At 40.0% G+C, this 21,254-nt stretch overlaps 2 protein-coding genes and 1 long non-coding RNA gene across 4 annotated transcripts; 2 read left to right on the forward strand and 1 right to left on the reverse strand.

The window, feature by feature from the left end:
- Positions 1-358: 358 nt before the first annotated feature.
- Positions 359-1,364, reverse strand: LOC128618414 (uncharacterized). Its single transcript, XR_008387720.1, has 2 exons — positions 974-1,364; positions 359-691 (listed from the first exon to the last, which is right to left on the reverse strand). It is a non-coding gene; the product is annotated as an uncharacterized LOC128618414 (long non-coding RNA).
- On the forward strand, positions 562-14,809 carry usp3 (ubiquitin specific peptidase 3). 2 transcript variants are annotated; one of them, XM_053641995.1, is made up of 15 exons: positions 562-699; positions 1,381-1,441; positions 1,575-1,700; positions 1,839-1,922; positions 2,591-2,678; positions 3,112-3,194; positions 4,887-5,000; positions 5,413-5,526; positions 7,561-7,707; positions 8,803-8,909; positions 8,983-9,063; positions 12,084-12,202; positions 12,285-12,398; positions 12,486-12,553; positions 12,910-14,809. In XM_053641995.1, exons 1-15 carry the CDS (start codon positions 609-611, stop codon positions 13,079-13,081), a joined length of 1,569 nt encoding a protein of 522 aa, XP_053497970.1. In that variant the 5' UTR covers positions 562-608; the 3' UTR covers positions 13,082-14,809. The 2 variants fall into 2 exon arrangements, with proteins under 2 accessions (XP_053497970.1, XP_053497971.1); XM_053641996.1 differs by having other exon boundaries at positions 2,591-2,672.
- A 544-nt stretch (positions 14,810-15,353) lies between these two features.
- fbxl22 (F-box and leucine-rich repeat protein 22) lies at positions 15,354-20,951 on the forward strand. Its single transcript, XM_053642116.1, has 2 exons — positions 15,354-16,054; positions 20,209-20,951. The coding sequence occupies exons 1-2, from the start codon at positions 15,720-15,722 to the stop codon at positions 20,555-20,557; spliced, it is 684 nt and encodes a 227-aa protein (XP_053498091.1). The 5' UTR covers positions 15,354-15,719; the 3' UTR covers positions 20,558-20,951.
- Positions 20,952-21,254: the final 303 nt, after the last annotated feature.

Raw genomic sequence — 21,254 nt, forward strand, 5'->3', positions numbered from 1 at the left:
AGTGATTGGTTCAACCAGTTAAAAGTTCCATAGAACTTATTCTCCAGCAGCACTGGTTTGAGAAAAATCATCATACATTTAATAGCAAACATCGTGTTTATGTGTAGACTAACGACAGGAAAGAATTTGGCGGTTTTAAACGGTATCATTAAAGTACCATATTTGTCCCGCTTGTGGAACCTGCGACCCTGCTGAACCCGTGACGTCATTAGATGGCGCCTCTTCCCAGTCGACTCGCTACCTCTTTCTGTGGGTCGGTTTATCTTTCATTATGGTCGTAGCAGTGACAAAAGAACCAGGCAGTCCTATTAATTAAATTTGTTTATTTAAAAAAAAAAAAAAAGTACACCACTGTTTTAGCGTAATTTGGTGTGTTCAGTGTATCCAGCTGCGGTTGAGCTGAGTTTGTGCTCGGACCTTTATCCTGTGAGCTAGCGCGCTGGCTAGTCCAGTCTCCCCTCCAGCTAACGGCATTCTCTCTGCTGTGTTGATTCATTGTCTTTCTTGGATCGACAAGCTAGCTTTATCTACACTTAACGGGGAACTATCTAGCGGAAACGCTTCAGAACTGATTTTTCTTGGTCTCCTAGTTAGCTCTTCTTCTTGTCATGGAGTGTCCTCATCTCAGCTCCACGGTGTGTGTAGCGATGGATCCCACTCGCTTCCCTCACGGTTCACCTTCTTCATGGTGCTGCAGTGGTGAGTAAAACAGTGCTGAATAACAACTAAACCCTTCTGATGATCAAACTCTTTATTAAGCTCTAGCTGCAGATTAAAAGACGCAGATACTGCAAGCTTAGCTAGCAAACATTTTACCAAGCTAACCTAGCCAAAGTATTCACCTAGCTAGTCAACTTTCTACTTTCACACAGCTAGTAAATGACTATTATTGGTGTATATATTTGTGTTATTATTGTTTTATGTCTATATAAAATTCGTTTAGCGTATGTATTTAAGTTAACAGAATGGTTACCTAATCTGACGTTGGTGGATTATTTAAAATGATTGAGAGAAGCGTGCTGTCCTGCACACCCGCTCCACCCACGTGTTTAAGTTACAACATCTTTTCTCGAAGGATCTGCAGATGACACTTTTTTAATAGGTTGTTTTGAGTATTTTGCCTTGTTATTTGTAATTGCACTTAATATTAACGCTCAGCAGTTTCCTGTAGACGGCGAAATTGTTATTTGTAAATCTTTTTTAAAGGCTAAAAAATCAGGCAAACGTTTAAACACGAAGAAAGGAAAGTGATTGGGCCTGCATGACACTGCTTAAATGATAGTCAGGATTATTATTTTTATTTTCTAATTTTTGTACCATTTTCACAGGTTAAAAAAAAGAAGTAAAACGACATATTGTGTTTCTCTTCCTCTTTGCTAGTTTGCCGGTCAAATAAAAGTCCTTGGGTTTGCCTCACCTGTTTGAATGTGCATTGTGGAAGGTAACACTTTGCTTTGAGTCACTAATTGAGCCTCTGTGGTGTCTTTTCTAAATAACAATGAAAATATTCAAAGTTCACTTACTGTTGATATTGTAGTGCAAGGAATGCTCATTTATGTGTATCTATATATAAGGTATGTGAATGGCCATGCTAAGAAGCATTTTGAGGAGGTTCACTGTTCAGCAACTGGACAGAAGAAAACTGAGAAGTTTCAACAGCATTCTGTGTGCATGGACTGCAGCAGTTATAGTACATTCTGGTATGTATAATGTCAAGTCCAGTTCGCACATTGAACATTCAAAGCTGAACGCTTTATAAATATTAAAGCAGACGTATACCTTATTAGTTAAACAGTTTTATATTCTCATAATAACCGTTCTGTGTGTAATGTTTTAAGTTACCGATGTGATGACTTTGTGGTGAACGACACCAAACTGGGCCAGGTGCAGAGGGTGAGGGAGCATCTTCAGAGTTTGGAAAAGTAAGTATTGGGTCCTACTTGCTGTGGACATACTACCTGAGCACTAGAGCTGCAACAACTAATCGATAAAATCGCTAACAATCGCTTGTGAATATCGTTGTCAACAAATCTCATTATCGATTAGTTGGTCTGCGCATGGCACGTTTACTCGTTGTGTTACTTCTGTTGCGAAAACATACATCGGAGGGTAAAAACTAAAGTTGTGTCTGAAATGATGTACTATACACTTACACTATGCATTATGTATGCTACTGTCTAGTGTATGAATTTTAGAAGGGTAGTATCATCTCAAATAGAGTGGTGCAGGGATGATGTCATTTTTGTATGCTAAAACACAAACGAGTTAGCATTTTAGCCCTTTGATTATGAAATCAACTATGAAAATAATCGTTAGTTGCAGCCCTGATGAACACATCATGATTACATAGCAGGATTAAAGCATATCAATAGCAAAGGATACAATTTCTCTGAAAACACTTCTATTTGAGAGAATTCACAGCACAATGGCTGATTCAATGGTGAAGTGTAATTACACTTTCTATAAGAGTTGAAAGATGTATACCTTGCAGATGATGCATTGATATAAATGGAATATGTATTGATGATGTTTCTGAAAATTGGACCTGTTTTTAAATGTATAACACATGGATGTATTTCCTCTGCTTCAGCTCTGTGATTAATTCTGACAGACCAAGGAAAAGAAAACTCTCAGGGAGTTCCTCTCCTGACCTCAGGATGTCAGCAGATGGTGTAAGTGTAAGCTGCAAACATTGTCAGTTTGTTTGTTTGTTTGTTCCTTTTGCTCTCAGAAATGAAACGAACCGTACTGACTGAAGTACAGATAAATTATTTTGCTTGGATTTGTTGTTGGATGTTGTTGAGGGTAAAATGTTGCAGTGTGTCTGTGTGTAAAAATGGTTGCCTTATAGTCCTAATGTTGAGCTCTTAAAGGCAAAAATAAAGCCCTGCTCAGAATACTATAGTGGACTGTAAGCTTAATCTGATAAAAAGAATTTTCTAGGGCACAGCACTGGAATTAATTTTTCCATTAGTTTCCTAAAGTTTTATAATGAGTGATTTTCAGTACGTCTCTGATGCATTTGTTAATCATTAGTTGCTTTGCTCTGATGTGTAAACACTATGTAAACAGACCTAGCCATAAAACGTTTTTCTACCCGTCTCATTTCAGGAAGGCCCTCCAGCTCGCAGTGCTACTGGCCTCCGCAACTTGGGTAACACGTGCTTCATGAACGCCATCCTCCAGTCTCTTGGGTATGGGCTTCTCTGGAGTCTGTACTGATGCATGGCTAGCATGGTTCTGTACACTGGAGCTGGAATGGAGCCCAGGCCTCTGTGTAGCTGTGTAGAAGGAAAGCAGGGACTCTGTCCAGTCAGCTGGCGCTAATGGATGCCAAGAACACTCGGCTGACTGCTCACGCCAGCTGACTCGTCTGTTAAACCACAACCAGTGCTATAAGCCACATGAGTCATTAAGCTCATATCATGATCAAGAACTTATCAAGGCCAAAACTTGAAATATATTTCAGTGACCAAGTTTAAAAAATATGTTTTTTGGCATCGTGTGCTGTAAGAATATATTGGAGTAGTTCTTGTTTCTAATTAATGGAAAACTCCTAAAAGCTTATACTTCAAATTTAAGGAGAGTTTGGCACAAAAAGATGTTTGTTTGAGTGAGCAGACACAGTGGTTTTAGTTTATATGCGGTGGTGTGTTTAAGCTTCCAAACAGAACTCCTAACCGCTGTGTCTTTGGTTCTGACACTTCCCCTTCCTGAGATTGGTCTAAATATCACATGGTGTCTGGTTTCAATGTAACACCACTGACAATGTTTATGCCTTGTTCACTGCTGCTTTTTTTTGTTTTTTCATTCGGTTTGACTGGGGTGCCGTGCCTGCTTAAAAAATGCAGGCCAAAAAGAGCCTAATACTCCATATATGCCCCATTCAAGCCTCAAATCTAACAGCATGGCTACTGTTGCAAATTCATTGTAATGCTTAAAAGTAATGTCATGCAGTACATTTTGACTAGGCAGCATTAAAAAGACAGATTTCTGTAGCAAAATCTGTCTGTTCAGCTTACATGTTTTCAAAACATTTTGCACTCACTAGTGGTGCAGAGTGTACTAGAAAGACATTCAGAGTTCTTGGGCAAACTGACAACCGTGTGTTTGGCAGAAGTTTTGTTATTCAATTCTTTTGTTTGAAGCACAACAGGAGTCTTAAAGAGTGCGTCCGCCCTTAATTTGTGCCAGTCCCTATTTTTTCTACACAACCGATAAATGTGCAGTGTGCTGCTGAGTACTTTGGGCTTCTGACCGGAAGGTCATGCGTTCAAATCCCAGCACCACCAAGCTGCCACTGCTGGGCCCTTGAGCAAGGCCCTTAAGCCTCAACTGCTCAGTTGTATAAATGCGATATGGAAGTCTCTCTGGATAAGGGCATCTGCCAAATTCCATAGATGTAAATGTGCTAGAGACTTGCTAAAGATGAAAATAAACCCAACTCATCCAAACAATATATTTAACCCTATGTAACTCAGCAATATGAACAATATAAAGCTGCATACATCTATACAGATAAATCAAAGAAGATCTTTGAAAAATACCAAGAGTAGTGATTTATTTTCAAGGCAGGGTCGACATTCTTTGGGGCATCGAAAATTGAAAAGTTGCACCCCATTCGAGGACCAAATTGGGTTTTTTTTTGGTAGGTTGTGGTGTATCAAAGCAAAATTGTCAATTTCTAAGGGAAGGACAAACAAATCCCTTATATTAACTAATACACAAACAAGTGTATGAATGCTTTTACACCTCTAAATATGTGTTCCAGTTATTTTTCTTAGTCTGACATAAGTGAAAGGCTTTGTTTGCTAACATTGAGTGTCTGTTCTTTAAAGTTGAAACACTTTTTTTTTTTTTTTTTTTTTTTTTCCTTCTCCTTTCAGTAATATTCCTGAGTTTAGTTGCTATTTTAAAGACTTGCCGGCAGTGGCACTGCGGAGCGGAAAAACTGCAGGAAGGAGAATGTACCACACCCGAAGCCAGGGAGACAGCAGTGTGTAAGGTCCTCTTCGGTAGATGGGGAGGTTGGGGGGTTGGGATGGGTCACCTCTTCTATTGTCTGGATTAAACCACCATGAAGTGTAATGATTTCTTGAAAGATGGTGTTACTGTTAAAATGATAATAGTATGTTAATTTGATAGTGAATTTTCTTTAATCCCTTTGTAAGCGGTGTATACAACTGGGCAGACTGACTTTTTTCAATTTCACTCTTAAACTGTGCCTTATTCAGACATCATTGCAGACAGCATCTTGTCTAGACTATTTGTTCATTTTTGTGTATTCTGTAAACAATAAAATGGTAAATGTTAAGATTTTGGACATTTTTAGAACCTTCTTGGATTTATAATTATCTGAGACTGGATGCTGTGACTATATGCTAAACGTTTTCCTCTCTCTGTGTGTTTTAGGTCCCTGGTAGAGGAGCTCAGGAAAACCCTTTGTTCCCTATGGCAGGGAAGTCAGACTGCCTTTAGCCCAGATGCTCTGTTCTATGTCATCTGGAAAATAATGCCAAGTTTCAGGTAATGTGACACTTGTCCATGACCTGCACTACTTTAGGCTCCTTTGTCTGCGTCTGCGTCTGTGACTGTAGGAGTTACGCTATAGTGCAATAGCATTTCTCAGACTCCTTTTGGGCCGTGCTGCTTCTGTGGTTCTGCCTCCTGAGGATTGAGAAACATAAGCTGCCTTTTCTTATCTTGTTGTAATCGTAAATGTAATCAGAGATTTCCAACTGTTATATCTGACAAAGGCAATAAGTTACCTTGAATATAAAGGTGCTTTAATGTATACACAAAAGAGGAATCATTGACTTTCATTAGGCTTTCAGCCAGTGACAGGATACTCTGTGAAGGTTTTAGTCCTTCAAGTAAATTTAAGTTAACATACTGAACTAGTTGAAATCAATTTGGATTTTCCTAACCAGGGATGTGACAGTAAATCATGATGGTACAGCACAATAAGAAAATATTAACTAAAATATCCTTACTTTATGCTACACTAGTTTAATCATTTACCCTTGCTAGTGTTTGCCAATTAGTTTAATGAGGAATGAAACAGGAAATTGGTAGAGAGCAAACTGTAGCTCAGACTTATTGAGAATCTAAGTGAATCAACAATCCCAGAGCAATATCAGCAATATAACTAACTGTGAATTTTTATTATAAAACAAAACTAGCTAACTAACATTGAGAGAAACCCCCAAATGGGAGATAACTAAAAATACTAGTGCTCTGATGTGATCATTTTTATATATGCTCACTATGGACTTTATAAAGAACACTATACTAACAGTGGGTAGGGCCTCCCTTTACTCTCAAAACAGCTTCAGTTCTTCATGGCATGGATTTCAAATGATATTGGAAACATTCCTTTAAGATTCTGGCCCATGTTGACATGATTGCATCATGCAATTCCTGAAGAGTTTACAAGTGAACTTTCATGCTGTGAATCTCCTGTTCAGCCCCATCCCAAAGGTGTTCTACTGGATCCATGTCCGGTGACTGGGAAGGCCACTGAAGAACACTGAACTCATTGTTCATGAAGCCAGTTTGAAACGAGTTTTGCTTTGTGACATGGTGCTTTATCATGCTGGAAGTAGCCATTAGAAGACGGGTAAATGGTGGCCATGAAGGGATGCACATGGTCAGCAACAATAGGCTGTGGCATTCAAGTGATGATAGATTGGTATTAACAGGACCAAAGTGTGCCAAGAAAACATTCCCCAAACCATTACACCACCTCCACCAGCCTGGTCTTTTGACACTATGCAGGTTGGGTCCATGGATTCATGCTGTTGGTGCCAAATTCTGACCCTACCATCTGTGTGCCTCAGCAGAAATCGAGATTCATCAGACCAGGCTACGTTTTTCCAGTCTTCAACGGTCCAGTTTTGGTGAGCCTGTGCCCGCTGTGGCCTCGGCTTTCTTTTCTTTACAGACAGAAGTGGAACCCGGTGTGGTCTTCTGCTGTTGTAGCCTGGCGCCTCAAGGTTCGATGTGTTGTGCATTCTGAAATGCTTTTCTGCTCACCACAATTGCACAGAGTGGTTATCTGAGTTACTGTACCCTTTCTGTCAACTCAAACCAACCTAGCTATTCTCCAACCTCTCTCATCAGCACAGTATTTCCATCTGCAGGACTGCCACTCACTGGATGTTTTATCTTTATCGCACCATTCTGAGTAAACTCTAGAGACTGTTGTGCTTGGAAGTCACAGGAGATCAGCAGTTAGCCCATCTAGAACCAATAATCATGCCATGGCAAAATCCCAGTTTTTATGGTTGATGTGAACATTACCTGAAGCTGTTGGCCGTATCTGCATGATTTTATGCAGTGCACTACTGCCACATGATTGGCCGAGGTGTACAGCTGTTCCTAATAAAGTGTTCGATGAGTGTATATGGTTAGCTGTTTATGATTCACTAAGATAGGAGGGAAGGAATTTTTATGGGGTTGTGTCTTGTGACATACTAGAAGGTGAGGCATTGGGTTGTCCTATTATTCCAGGCCTAGCCCCAACTGTACTCTCTGTACTGTGCTTTATGATTTCTGCAGGGGCTATCAGCAGCAGGATGCCCATGAGTTCTTGCGGTACCTACTGGATCATCTCCACAGAGAGCTGCAGGGCAGTAAGAACGGTTTGCCTGGACCTAGCCTGCTCCCAGACATCCCTAACATTAACTCAGGAAGCAAATGCAGCATGTAAGACATACACACATTGCACACCACCAGCACCACCATCATCTTTATTGTGCCTAACACAAACTATCAGCATTGTATTATATTGTTTTTGGAAAATTTTCAATAAATTATTAGTGGCACATAATCTCAGATGACACTGTATTATCTAAATAACATTTGACACAAGCCTTTAGTTGAGCCACATGATATTCCATGTTTAAACTGAACTTTACACACTTGTGAACATGGCAGTAGTTAAGCCAGCTGTTTTCTTACTTACTTTTTAAAGCTCAACTACAAAGAAGAAAAATCATGGAAGAAAAATCTCTTCACAGCAACAAATAAGTTACACTTTTACACTGGGCTAAAAAAAAAAATACTGCACATTGACATGTTAGCAGTGAGCTAGATATCTATTTTGGGATGATGAGAGTGCTGTCCTGTGACTTTTGTTGCTAATTGACATGTTTTCATTAAAACATGAGTAAAAACTAAACTGTATGGAAAAAATAAACTGTTGGGTAAATAGCTTTTAGACTTGCAGTTAGTTCTCATTGAGAGTAAACATTCATAACCTGCAGATGGCCATACACCTGCTCATAGAGTTCCCAGCATGTGCTAGGCACCCAAATCTTATGTATCTAACTTGCTATTAAATTTGCAAATATTAAAAAATACAGACTCATCTCAAGCTCTGTCATTCTAGGGATAATTATAGTCAGGATATCAGTTTGTTCCTGCATAATAATAATAACAGTAATGCTAAAACTGCACAGACCCCGGCCAAAACACACACACCCACAGTCACACTGCTGTTCTGACAAATCTCACTGCTGGAAACGAGCCATCCAGTTGTGATGACATTATCAGTCTTGGCTTAGATACACTGAGCAAATGAAGCATGCTCAGCAGCAGTATCAGTGGGCTTGGTGATTGTATTGCCAGAGTGGCACTGTTATGGCATGGCCATTGAGTTGTCTGAAGCGATATGGCAGTGTAATCCTGTTCCAAACAAGAGGATTAACGATTTGGGCTAGACACGCCTTACACAATGCCTGTTCTGGGAAAGTGTTCCTATGATGTTTGATGATTGTGTTTCATTCTCTTCTATTTCAGTAATGGGACTCCCACTATGGTCACTGCTGTATTTGGTGGTGTCCTGCACAACGAAGTAAACTGCCTGATATGCGGCACAGAGTCTAAGAAATTTGACCCGTTTTTAGGTGAGATTTTCCACCAGTATTTCCTATCTGCAGTTTTAAAATACCCTTGGTGAGTAATACTTCTCTCCTTCAGACCTCTCCTTGGACATTCCCAGCCAGTTCAGGGTAAAAAGGACAAAGGACCAGGAACCAGGGCCAACATGCACTTTGGGTGGTAAGTAGCTATTCTGTGTTATTCTGTTCACAGCATTAATTTTTTGTTTTGTGTACTCAATCTTGTACAGTACATCCGGAAAGTATTCACAGCGCTTCACTTTTTCCACATTTTGTTATGTTACAGCCTTATTCCAATATGGATTAAATTCATTATTTTTCTCAAAATTCTACAAACAATACCCCATAATGACATCGTGAAAGAGGTTCGTTTGAAATCTCTGCAAATTTATTAAAAATAAAAAACAAAAAAAGCACATGTACATAAGTATTCACAGCCTTTGCCATGACACTCAAAATTGAACTCAGGTGCATCCTGTTTCCACTGATCATCCTTGAGATGTTTCTACAACTTGACTGGAGTCCACCTGTGGTAAATTCAGTTGATTGGACATGATTTGGAAAGGCACACACCTGTCTATATAAGGTCCCACAGTTAACAATGCATGTCAGAGCAGAAACCAAGCCATGAAGTCCAAGGAACTGTCTGTAGACCTCCGAGACAGGATTGTATCGAGGCACAGATCTGGGGAAGGGTACAGAAACATTTCTGCAGCATTGAAGGTCCCAATTAGCACAGTGGCCTCCATCATCCGTGAATGGAAGACGTTTGGAACCAGCAGGACTCTTCCTAGAGCTGGCCGCCCGGCCAAACTGAGCGATCGGGGGAGAAGGTCCTTAGTCAGGGAGGTGACCAAAAACCCGATGGTCACTCTGACAGAGCTCCAGCGTGTCTCTGTGGAGAGAGGAGAACCTTCCAAAAGAACGACCATCTCTGCGGCACTCCACCAATCAGGCCTGTATGGTTGAGTGGCCAGACGGAAGCCACTCAGTAAAAGGCACATGACAGCCTGCCTGGAGTTTGCCAAAAGGCACCTGAAGGACTCTTAGACCATGATGAAACAAAGATTGAACTTTTTGGCCTGAATGGTAAGCGTCATGTCTGGAGGAAACCAGCCACCACTCATCACCTGGCAAATACCATCCCTACAGTGAAGCATCGTGGTGGCAGCATTATGCTGTGGGGATGTTTTTCAGCGGCAGGAACTGGAAGACTAGTCAGGATCGAGGGAAAGATGAATGCAGCAATGTACAGAGACATCCTTTATGAAAACCTGCTCCAGAGCGCTCTGGACCTCAGACTGGGGTGAAGGTTTATCTTCCCACAGGGCAAGGACCCTTAGCACACAGCAAAGATAATGAAGTCATGGCTACAGGACAACTCTGAATGTCCTTGAGTGGCCCAGTCAGAGCCCAGACTTGAACCCAATTGAACATCTCTGGAGAGATCTGAAAATGGCTGTGCACCGACCCTCCCCATCCAACCTGATGGAGCTTGAGAGGTCCTGCAAAGAAGAATGGGAGAAACTGCCCAAAAATAGGTGTGCCAAGTTTGTAGCATCATACTCAAAAAGACTTGAGGCTGTAATTGGTGCCAAAGGTGCTTCAACAAAGTATTGAGCAAAGGCTGTGAATACTTATGTAAATGTGCTTTTTTTGTTGTTTTTCATTTTTTAATAAATTTGCAAAGATTTCAAACAAACTTCTTTCATGTTGTCATTATGGGGTATTGTTTGTAGAATTTTTAGGAAAATAATGAGTTTAATCCATTTTGGAATAAGGATGTAACATAACAAAATGTGGAAAAAGTGAAGCACTGTGAATACTTTCTGGATGCACTGTATATACTGTACATATTATCATATTAGGGCATTCAGCAGAATTATGAGGTATGAAACATAATTACAGTTAATTGACTATAGGCACATGAAGTGTTGCTAATCATTTTGTGTAGTTTACTTTAAATTGCAGGAAGGTTATTAAAAAGAGAACCTGTCTTCATACATTTTGTTTTTCAGACTTGTGTCTTTTGTACATTATGGAAAATGGAGCCTGTTGTTTTTGTGTTCTGTTATTGATTAACATTACTGCTGTGATGTTATTCACAATAACACATACATTTGAGTGTCCTGTTGTGTACTGTTTTATACAACAGAAAAAAGTAAAACAAAGAAATGACTAACCTTGTTTAAAATATCTGTTTAATATTGACCTTTTCTTCTGCAATAGAAAAGCAGTCCCACCACAGGTGGCTTGTTGCTATGCAACAAAGTAATAATATTAATATATATCTGCAAGCAGCAATTAAGAGGGCCAAGTACTTTGTCCCCACCCATCATGACTGAGTAAGACCAGAAGCCATTGGGACCAGAAGCCAAGGCAAAACATCAAGCCGTTGCTAAGAAATTTTCTTCACTTCCTGTTTTCAGTAGACCTCCCTCTTAACTTTAGATTTCATTCCTAAATTTATGTGAGAAGGTTGTCAATATGTAAAAGTGTAGCTGAGACTGTCCTCTATTACTGTGCCAAATTTCATAAGTATACAAAGCGTTCTATGGGCTGCCATAGACTCCCATGTGGAAGTATAGTAATAATAAGAAGAGGACGAAAACATATACAATCACTATAGTGTGCCTACATACCTTCTGTGCTTGGCCCCATGAAAAATTTGCTGAGCTTTTAAACTAGTGGCAAGTCTGGAAACTCTTTAGCCTGCCCACGTTAGTGATCAAACTTGGGAGAAACAGGCCAACCATGACTCTATTCTTTGAGCATCACCTTACTTACAAAGTAAACATGGGTGTTACAACTTGTGTGGGAAAAGTGTTACAGTCCGATGTTGGCAGTTTCTCTCTGACACTCTGCAGAGGTTTGTACGCTGAAGGCCTTGTGCAGAGTATCGGAGAGAAATTTCTCTGTGCCATTATCAGATATAACAGTATGGCTCGGACACGTTTCACCCAGTCTGTCCATGTGGTCAGAACTAACTGTTATATAATGGCTGACATTAAATGCCCTTCTCACACTGGTCTTTCTCTCCTCCTGTACTATTGGGTACTTCCTTTTGAGAACTGCAGTATAATACACTTCTGAGGAATGGTTTCTTGTAAAACAGCTGAATTGTTGTCTGTTTGGTTTTCTCTCTCTCTCTCTCTTTCTCTCTCTCTCTCCCCCCCCCAGACTGCCTTTCTAGTTTCACTGACCTGGAGCAACTCGATGAAACAGAGCTGTACATGTGCCATAAGTGTAAAAAACGACAAAAGTCCACTAAGAAATTCTGGATCCAGGAACTGCCTAAGGTAGGGTGTATTTCCCAGATTTTTTTTTTAGTATTTTATTGCTTTTGCTTTGGTGGTGTGGCTTACTCTCTCTCTATTGCAGGTCCTGTGTTTGCATCTAAAGAGGTTCCACTGGACAGCTTTTCTAAGAAATAAAGTTGATACCTATGTGGAGTTCCCACTGCGAGGCCTTGACCTGAAGTGCTATTTACTGGAGGTGAGTTATGGACATCATGTCTGCACTTAAGTCTTAAGTTCTTAAATGTGCATTATTGTTAGCTTCAGTCTATGTTTCTGTTTTCAGTCTGAAAACAGTCTCCCTGACAGTTGCCTGTATGACCTTGCTGCAGTAGTGGTGCATCATGGATCTGGGTACGTGAATGTCTTTGTTGATGTCAGTGTGGTTTTCATCCCTTAATAAAATAAAAATATAGGTTTTTCTTGTGGCTCCTTTAGTTACTAAAGAGCATCTGTGCCACAAGACAAGCGTTTTATAGTATTATCCCTAATCCCACCAATAGGTGGTGATATTGCGCCATTAGGCCTTCCTCACTGTCTGTTTCTAACTTGATGTGTTTACATGCTGGCTAATAATCAATTTGTACATTTGTATATGAGTCTTTTTCTTTCTTTGTTACTGTTTATTTTGCCATTTGATATGAAATTAGGAAAGATTCACCATTGTCTTACCAAACTTACCTTTTTTTCTGTTGGTCTGTCTCTTCCAGGGTGGGATCAGGTCATTACACAGCGTATGGTCTTCACGAGGGCTGCTGGTATCACTTTAACGACAGCACTGTGACTGTAGTCAGTGAAGAGACTGTAGCCAAAGCCAAGGCCTATATTCTGTTCTACACAGAGCAGGACAACACGGGCTCCGTGACCAAGCCGAAGCTTTAATCAGCCTTGCTGTAACATGAAGCCTTCAGAATGATAGTCCATCTTTCCTGCACACAGTTCCACGCTGAGCTTCAGTTCTTCTTTCACTCATAGCATCACCATCACACCTCAGTAAAAACTAAATGCTGCTGTGTTTATTATATTAAAACATTCCTTTCATTGTTTTTGTACAAAGGCCATCCTGTGTACTGGTGGACAATGTTGCAGAAACTGGATCAGTTGAAATGACAAAGTGTTGTAATTGTTTAATAATGTGTATATCAGATATTGGCCACCTCTTCTTTTAACATTAGATGCCTTCAGGTTCATATAAAGGTTTTTTTGTAACTGAACTAAATTCGAGTATTTTTTTTTTACTGCTGTTTGTTGGGATTGAGGCATTTCTAACTTAAAACTTGAACAATCATAATTTGTGTAAAGATGTTATCTTTTCCTGTTTGTATTGCACAGGTATTTTACTTTTACAAACAGTATCCCCTCATAAATCTGAAAGACATTTGAAGAAAGGGAAAATGTTGGGGCCATTACATTTTGATCATACTGTTTTAATGAGAGTAACCATATCTCTTGCTTTTTAAACCTTGATTCTACCATCATGACATTTTAGCACTCATGATTTTATGTGGTTGTTTATAGAAGCACTAAAGAGCAATGCCAGTTATAAAAATGTAGTCAGTTTTTTTAAGAACATGGAGCATTGAAGTGCAAAAAATAATCTGAGATCTTCACTAACATTGCAGTGAAGTTGAATTCTCTCCTATCTTCAGTTTAGACTGATCACTTATTGTCTTTGTTCTGAATCAGAAAGTGACTACTTTAAACTGTAATGAAATTTTTATGAAATCCCAGTGTCTCATGTGAATCTTGTGATAGGTAAGAGAAGGGAGGACTTTGTATTCTCCAAGTGTTTCCTGCTCATGAAAATCACCCATTTCAAATAATTATTTTCAAGATGAAGTCATGGGAATGGTTTATTAAGTTTTGACAGATGTGATAATGTTTGCTGTAACACTGTGCTTAAAATGATGCCTGCATCAGTAAATTTTCCAGCAAGTTCCACTTTTACAACAGTCTTGTTGGTCACATGGTTTTGTAGTTAAGCTTTATGTTATCTGTTCTGTTCTGAGAGAAGATAAATTGCACATTTTAAGTGCAGTCATAAGGGAGGATGTGTAATTACAGCCTCAAAGTACATTTGAAAATGTGGGTGAGGCAGTAGCCTTTGTTTTGTGTGCATGCACATATGTTTCCTATGGAACCTTGCCTGTTTATCAGATACTGGCAGGTTTGTTTTTTTTCTTGAATGCAGGACTAATTTCAATATCAAGGTAAATGGTGACCAGTTTTGATGATGTAAACCACTTAAAGCCACTGTACTAGCAAGTGCTCTTGCTGGGCTTTTTCTTTTCCCCCCATATCAAACACTTTTCGCCCACGTACCCGGCCTGTAAGGGCAGCGCACATACAGAGCCTTCTCTAACTACTGGCAGGCGAGACAGAAGCTCTGCTGAACCAAAGAAACAGGGCCTCTTGTGTTCTGAGGAAGAACAACTGCTCACTGAGTCTGGTTTGACCCTCCCCTGCACATGCACAGGTGCCAGTCTAAGGCTGGAATAATATCCTCATTAAGTACACAAATTGAGCAGCTGCCTCCTCCAACAGGCTTTCTTCTCTCTGTCTCTCTATCCCTCTCTCTCTATCACCCTTGCCCAGGAGCTCAGGCCACAGCTGCTGATAAGCTCACGTTGCCCTGTACTGCTGCTTAATGTGTTGCCAGCACATTATGACTCAGTTTGAATGAGTCAGAGTACAAGCTGAAATTTCACTTCTGCAGGGCATCACTTTGTCGTGGCACGTACCAGTGTACCTAATGATACCAGATACCTGCCTGAGAGGTCAGAGTTGCTTGTCTGCAGAGGTTTTTTATTTAAATATTTATATATTATATATTTTATATATTTAAAATGCTCTCTATAGTTGTTCCTTTGAAGGCTGTTGTCTCCCCCTTAATTTTCCCTGAATACTTTCCTATCTGATGTACTTCGTGTGCTGTGCCCAGGAAATAAATGTGAAATCGGTTCACAGTGTTCCTCCACTTCAAGGTTGGCCACTAGCACATGTTGTTTTTGTGCTGCTTTTGCAGATGGATGTGTAGATCAGCATATATGAGGAAGTGAAACCAAGGTTGGCGTTGAACTCTGGGAAGCTTTCAAACCAGATTCTCACTTCCGCCCACAGCCTGAGTGAGTGAATGTGAAAGTCCTGCCTTGATTTTTCCCTTCAGCTGTGAGTGATAAACACAAGCCACTGCTATCTAAACATCTGCCCCAACAGATGGACTAGCACTCTGTTTGTGTGTGTGTGTGTGTGTGTGTGTGTGTGTGTGTGTGCGTGCACATCCTTCACACATTTCCATTTTTGACTTGGAGTTGTCCTCTCAAAATAACTCCCATTCTTTACGACCTTATATGTGCACAGCTACTGTGTGTGAGGAAGAGCCTGCCCGCAAAGGAATCATGTATCCAGGCCTTGCAGAACAGACTGCATCCCCAGCAACTGCTGTTGCGCTGTGTGTATCAGAAGGCTAGATCTCAGCCCAGCACACAAAAGCCTGTTTGATGCTTTCACTCTCTTTGCAATGCATCTCATAGATCTTAATCAGGAGTGCCTGCTTCATCTTTTTTCATTCTTGGATAAAAACAGTCGGCGGAACCTGTCTCTGACCTGCAAGCGTCTCCGAGTAGCCTTCCTGGACCCTGCCCTCTGGTCTCTGCTCAACTTTTTCTCCCCTAGTGAACTTATGAGGAACAACTTTATCCTTGGCCCCTTTTTGAGGTACTTGAATATATGCTGGCATTCCAGCAGGGTCAAAGTGTGTAACATTGAAGACTTTAAGAAGACGACGTTCCAGAGGGACCTCTGCAGCAAGCATGCGAGCTTGGTCAGCCATTTCCTGGATCGTGTTTGCCACATGTGAGTGCTTTTGTTTTGTTTAAGCACCATCCCAGTATTGTCCACGTCATGTTTTTGATCTTGCAGATTGGGAGGAGGCAAAAATGGTAGTAGCAGTGATGATCAGTGTTGCTTCCTATGCTTGAATGTTTTCAAATTCTGTGTACTACTCACTGTTCTTTTGACTATATAATAGTTCAATTTGTAAGCAAGGAAACCATGGGATTGACTCTTGCATCTCTTAGCTGGGGGGGAAAAAAAACATCCATAACATACTCAACTGGGAATGCAATTATTTTTCCCCAGGAGCATTTTCTAGTGAGAGATGCAAATGACTGCCACTTTTGCTGCTTTAAACAAGCTCAGTGGCAAACAACCAAACTGTGCCTGTAGGCATGGATAAAAATATTTCATAATTGCAGTCAACAATCATTCATGTGGACATCTGAATATGAACAGCATGTGGAAGTCATTTAAGTATCTGTTTGCATTTCTAAACTGTGCCGTTTGAAGCAAAAGAACACAAAATGATTTTACAACACAAATAAAACTGTAGATCTAATTAGAAAAGATCGAATGATTCCCAGTCACTCCAACAATCTAATCAGAAACATCCTGATGTCCAGTGGACTTAAAGGAATTTGGAAATGCTTTGACCTGAACCAGCTATTTACCTGGGTGCAAAGTTTCTCAATGTTATAAATGACACAAGGTCTGAGAAGCATAAAGTGTTTTGCAGAGATTAATTATTGGCTGGAGTTTTAATAAGAGGTCTGCACATGCTATCCCAGGCAGCCTATAATGACTGTAGACGTACTAAAGCTCTGTTTGCCAGGCCACGATGCTTTATCTCTGTGTTGAAGCTGCAGAGTCTTATAAAACCTCCCACTTTCCAGTTTGTGATTGAAAGAGAAGAGATTCTGGCAAACCGCCTTTTCTTTATTTGAAAGCTGGCCAAACAAAAACTGGAGTGACTTTTGAGGGAAGAGGCAAGGAGCATAATTAATAAGAAGATCTGAAGTGTCTTGTCCTTCCTCATCTGCTCTCCTCACAAGATTTATACTGGCAGGTGGTGCTTACAATTAACAGGGTTTTTTAAATTGCTGTTTACTGCACATGTCTCTCTCTGTCTCTCTCTTTTTGACACACACATGGACTGACCGTGTCATAACAATGTTTTATAAAGAAAAATCTGTAAAACTTTGATTGTTCTGGCGAGGAACTAGGAAAGGCTTACCTATGTCTAAGTTCAAAGATTAATCCATTTTTATTTCTCATAAAAATCCCTATGTTCTTTTTACTTCAGCTCACTGCTACATATCACTTGACACATGTCTCTTAGAAAATGGGTTGAATCTAGAGAACCCTACTAACTGTCTAAGACAATCATCTAAGATCTATCCATGAAGAAGAAACCCATGAAGAAACATTTTTCCTGTAAGAGTGTACACCAGAGAAATACAGAGTGACTTTATTGCAGCCGGACAAATCTGTTTACACTCATACACAGTCCTTTGTTTAACAGTGTGGCTTGACCTGATTTATTGATTTGCACACATTAGTTGCAAAATTTGGACCTTTAAATCAAAATAAGTGAATTGTAGATAAAGTCGGTAATATTTCCTGGTGTATCTAAAGAAAAATGAAAAGAAAGTAAAATAAATAGCAGTGTATGACTGCAGTCATCTGTTCCATATCTCTGTTTTGTTTTGTGATACTCTTGGCCTGAGCTGGTCATTACAGTAGCCTGGATCTTAACAACTTGTGTATGTCTTGTTGTGTGTGTATGTTACTACCCCAGAGGTCATGGCAACATATTTAGTGCCACATTAGCCATGCATTACCAGTGAGATCATGGAAATGACTGTGAAACCTATGATGATATGATATGAGATCAGCATATGGCAGTTCTTTAGTAAGTCTGTGCATTATTATTGGTATTACCTGGTTACTGTAAAATTGTGTTTAAAGTAGGCCTGGAACAGCATCCAGTATATATACAGTCACACAACATGTTTTTCCTAAAACCCCATGTGAGCAGAGGAATCTACGCTTTGGAAAATATTAGTCATGTCTGTTCCCGGAAATGAAGCCTCTTTCACAATTCAGCAGAAAATCAGATAGGTGTGTGTGTGTGAGAGAGAGAGACAGAGACAGAGAGACAGAGAGACATAAGGAGCAAGCAAATGAGATTAAAGGAAAGAAAGTGGTGTGAAATACTAATATTCAGGCTGCTCCATGGGAAAAATACTGCCGCATTTTTTCTGCACAAAAGGAAGGTGGTGCCATGGAAGAGGGAGGAGGGCATGGAACTGGGAAATAAGGAAACACATATAGTTTCATTGTTTCTCACTCATATAAAATCAGCACATCTCCTGCTGAGAAATAATGACTGAAATCAGCTTGAATGTCAAATGGAGTCTTCTCAGTTGTATTACTCCTTCCCCTCTAACAGATCTGTTTTCAGCTTGCTCCAGTATAGGAGAAAGAAAGAAAGAAAGAAAGAAAGAAAGAAAGAAAGAAAATGAGTGGCATGTGATTCAAGTGCTCCGCCCCATGTCCATGGATATTGGGACAGAACCATAAGGCTCTGATGATACTCAAATGTGTCAGCCTCACATATAAGTGGTAAGATTATGTAAGCCTTTATGTAATCCACATCAGTACACGTGAATGACATCCCAGCTCTGTGAGTGTAGCCAGACTTCAGTGTGTGTGTGTGTGTGTGTGCGCGCTTGCAAACCCCGTGCAGTTCAATCAGCACATCCATTCCCGCTATAGTAAGAGAATGCACTAGGAGGAGCCATATGGCAGGAAGACTTTAAGACTTCTTGAGAACAGTACTAAGTCCTTACAAGTGGTGTTTTACATAGTATTAGATAAAAAGACACTAATTTTATACACAGAAAATAAACTCTTTGATAGACTTTGATTTTGTAGAGAGTTGATGCAGAAACTTTGAGCTTTTGTTGGGATTTTTGTTTATATAGAAATCTCTCGTGAACCACAGAGGTTACTGTCAGGTTACTGTCTATCGTCAAAGAAACTGGATTGGATTTCATATGTTACTAACAGTGTGATTCACTATCCTAGTGAAGGTGTGTGGATTAGATCTACCACTATGATGCCTTCATTGAGGAACTAAGTGCTCCAATGTGCATTCAATCAAAAGCATATCATCTCACACAAAAAATGCTATTCAAAAGGACAATAAAAACCAACTCCTTTACAACAACAAATCCTGATCAAAGATTCTGAATCAATGCCAAAGCTCCTCTGGAGGCTGCTTTTCTTTCATATAGTAATTCTTCCATGCCATAATATGCATGCTATATTCTGTTATATAATATTCATTCATTCATTCAGGATCGCAGTGAATCTGGCTGCTATTCCAGGAACACTGGGCATGAGCCACAGTGTACGTCACCATCACAGAGCACCATGCACACACATACATTCACACCTAGGGGCAAGTTAGTGTAGCCAATCCTCCTATGGCATGTTTTTTGGAGTTGGTAGGAAACCAGAGAACCTGGAGGAAACCCAGCATACATGGGGAGAACATGCAAAAATCTGCATAGACAGTAATCCAAGCTCAGAATTAAACCAGGGACTCTGAAGCCATGAAGCGCCAATGCTACCTGTTGCATCATTGTGCCATCCTGTTATATTTGCTATATTGCTACAAATACATGCAGTTGGCCGCTTTATCAGACACATCATCCATATAGGTGCAATACAGGTGCACTGACCATATATTATTTGGGTGAAGCATTGTTCTAGGTAAAGCAGTGACAGTGACATGGTTGTAAGTAGCATTATAGTGGATGAAGCACTGTTAGAAGTGTACCAGGTGAAGTAGAGTTGTTTGGGATTATAAACACTTCTGTGTCACTAATGTGTTCAGGAATAGTCCGGTAACAATGTTAATAATGAATGCTACTGACAAATACCTAAAACTGTACATTGAAAAAATGAGCTAAAATATCCAGTAAGTATGCAAAGGTGTCTTAAAACCACAACAATGCTGCTTATACCACTGCCACTACTTCTGATGTGTGATGGGAATAAGAGCTGCACTTATTTCTCATAGAAGAAATGTGCATTATTTAACACCCATCCATGTTTCTATTCTCATTCATTCTAACATGACTATCCTTTCTCTCACTCTTAAGGTGTCCAAACCTTCTGTCCCTAACCCTGTCTGGTTGTGGACACATCACAGACAGAGACGTGATCAATGTGCTGAGCAGTTGCAGGCGATTGCAGCGACTGTGTCTAGAGAACTGCTGCCGCGTGACGGATGTTGTGCTGCAGGCAGTAGTAACCCACGGAGGCAGTCTGCAGGAAGTGAGGGTGGATTTCTGCAGGAATGTAACACACACCGGGCTGCAGGCTTGCAGAGAGAAGAGGCCTGGAGTTCGACTATTCGCTGAGCGGAGCGCAGGGATGATACCTGACACTCAGCCTGGGGAAAAACTATACATCACAAAGGCACTGCAGAAAGTCCTTATCCTTTCCTGAGAGCCAAGGATGGGGATAAGAAGATCAGGTGTTTTCTGAGACCTGAGAAGTTATGCACAGTGATCTGATGAATTATTTTTTTTACTTTGAGGTGGAAAAGTGGGCATTATGTTCAGATTTCTTATTATTTTTCATTTTTGTTTTTATTAGAATTTTTATTACTGAGGTATCCATGATCATTCAAAATGGTGTGAAGTTTCTACAATGCTTAAATTCAAATCTGTATTTAATACCATTCATTAAAAAATAAATAAACAAACAAAAGTGTGTCTTCAAGCATGCATTGAAGAGTTGGCTCCTTTAAATCTGTATAATCTATAATGTAGAGAATGTTCCAAACACTACATTTCTTCTACTCAAAACATACTATATAGCATGTTGACTAAATTATACATGTAGAATTCTTCAGTGAATTATGAGGACTGCCTGTCTTAGCTCACTTTGTCCTTAACATGGGCCTGTTTATGTAACATACTAAATGGCCTTACAGTACTTGGATTTGCTCTGCAATTGTGCATTCACTATTTGTTGCAGTCTCATTATTTTTCCCTGAAACACTCCACACTACTTGAACTTACAGAAATGCTAAGCTATTAACCTGATTCTCGTTCAAAACTACCTGATCACAGTACAGTTGTCTATTAAGTAGTATGTAGGCTACCATAGTTCTGTGTGTTATTTCACCCTACAAAAATAA

Source organism: Ictalurus furcatus, chromosome 14 (assembly GCF_023375685.1).
Source record: "Ictalurus furcatus strain D&B chromosome 14, Billie_1.0, whole genome shotgun sequence".
In the NCBI taxonomy this organism is placed as follows: Eukaryota; Metazoa; Chordata; class Actinopteri; order Siluriformes; family Ictaluridae; genus Ictalurus; species Ictalurus furcatus.

Coding starts and splice junctions, on each gene's coding strand:
- usp3 (XM_053641995.1), top strand. CDS start 609: ATGGAGTGTCCTCATCTCAGCTCCACGGTGTGTGTAGCGATGGATCCC. Junction 1,701..1,838: donor AGCAGTTATAGTACATTCTG/GTATGTATAATG, acceptor TAATGTTTTAAG/TTACCGATGTGATGACTTTG. Junction 7,708..8,802: donor TCAGGAAGCAAATGCAGCAT/GTAAGACATACA, acceptor CTTCTATTTCAG/TAATGGGACTCCCACTATGG.
- fbxl22 (XM_053642116.1), top strand. CDS start 15,720: ATGCATCTCATAGATCTTAATCAGGAGTGCCTGCTTCATCTTTTTTCA. Junction 16,055..20,208: donor CTGGATCGTGTTTGCCACAT/GTGAGTGCTTTT, acceptor CTCACTCTTAAG/GTGTCCAAACCTTCTGTCCC.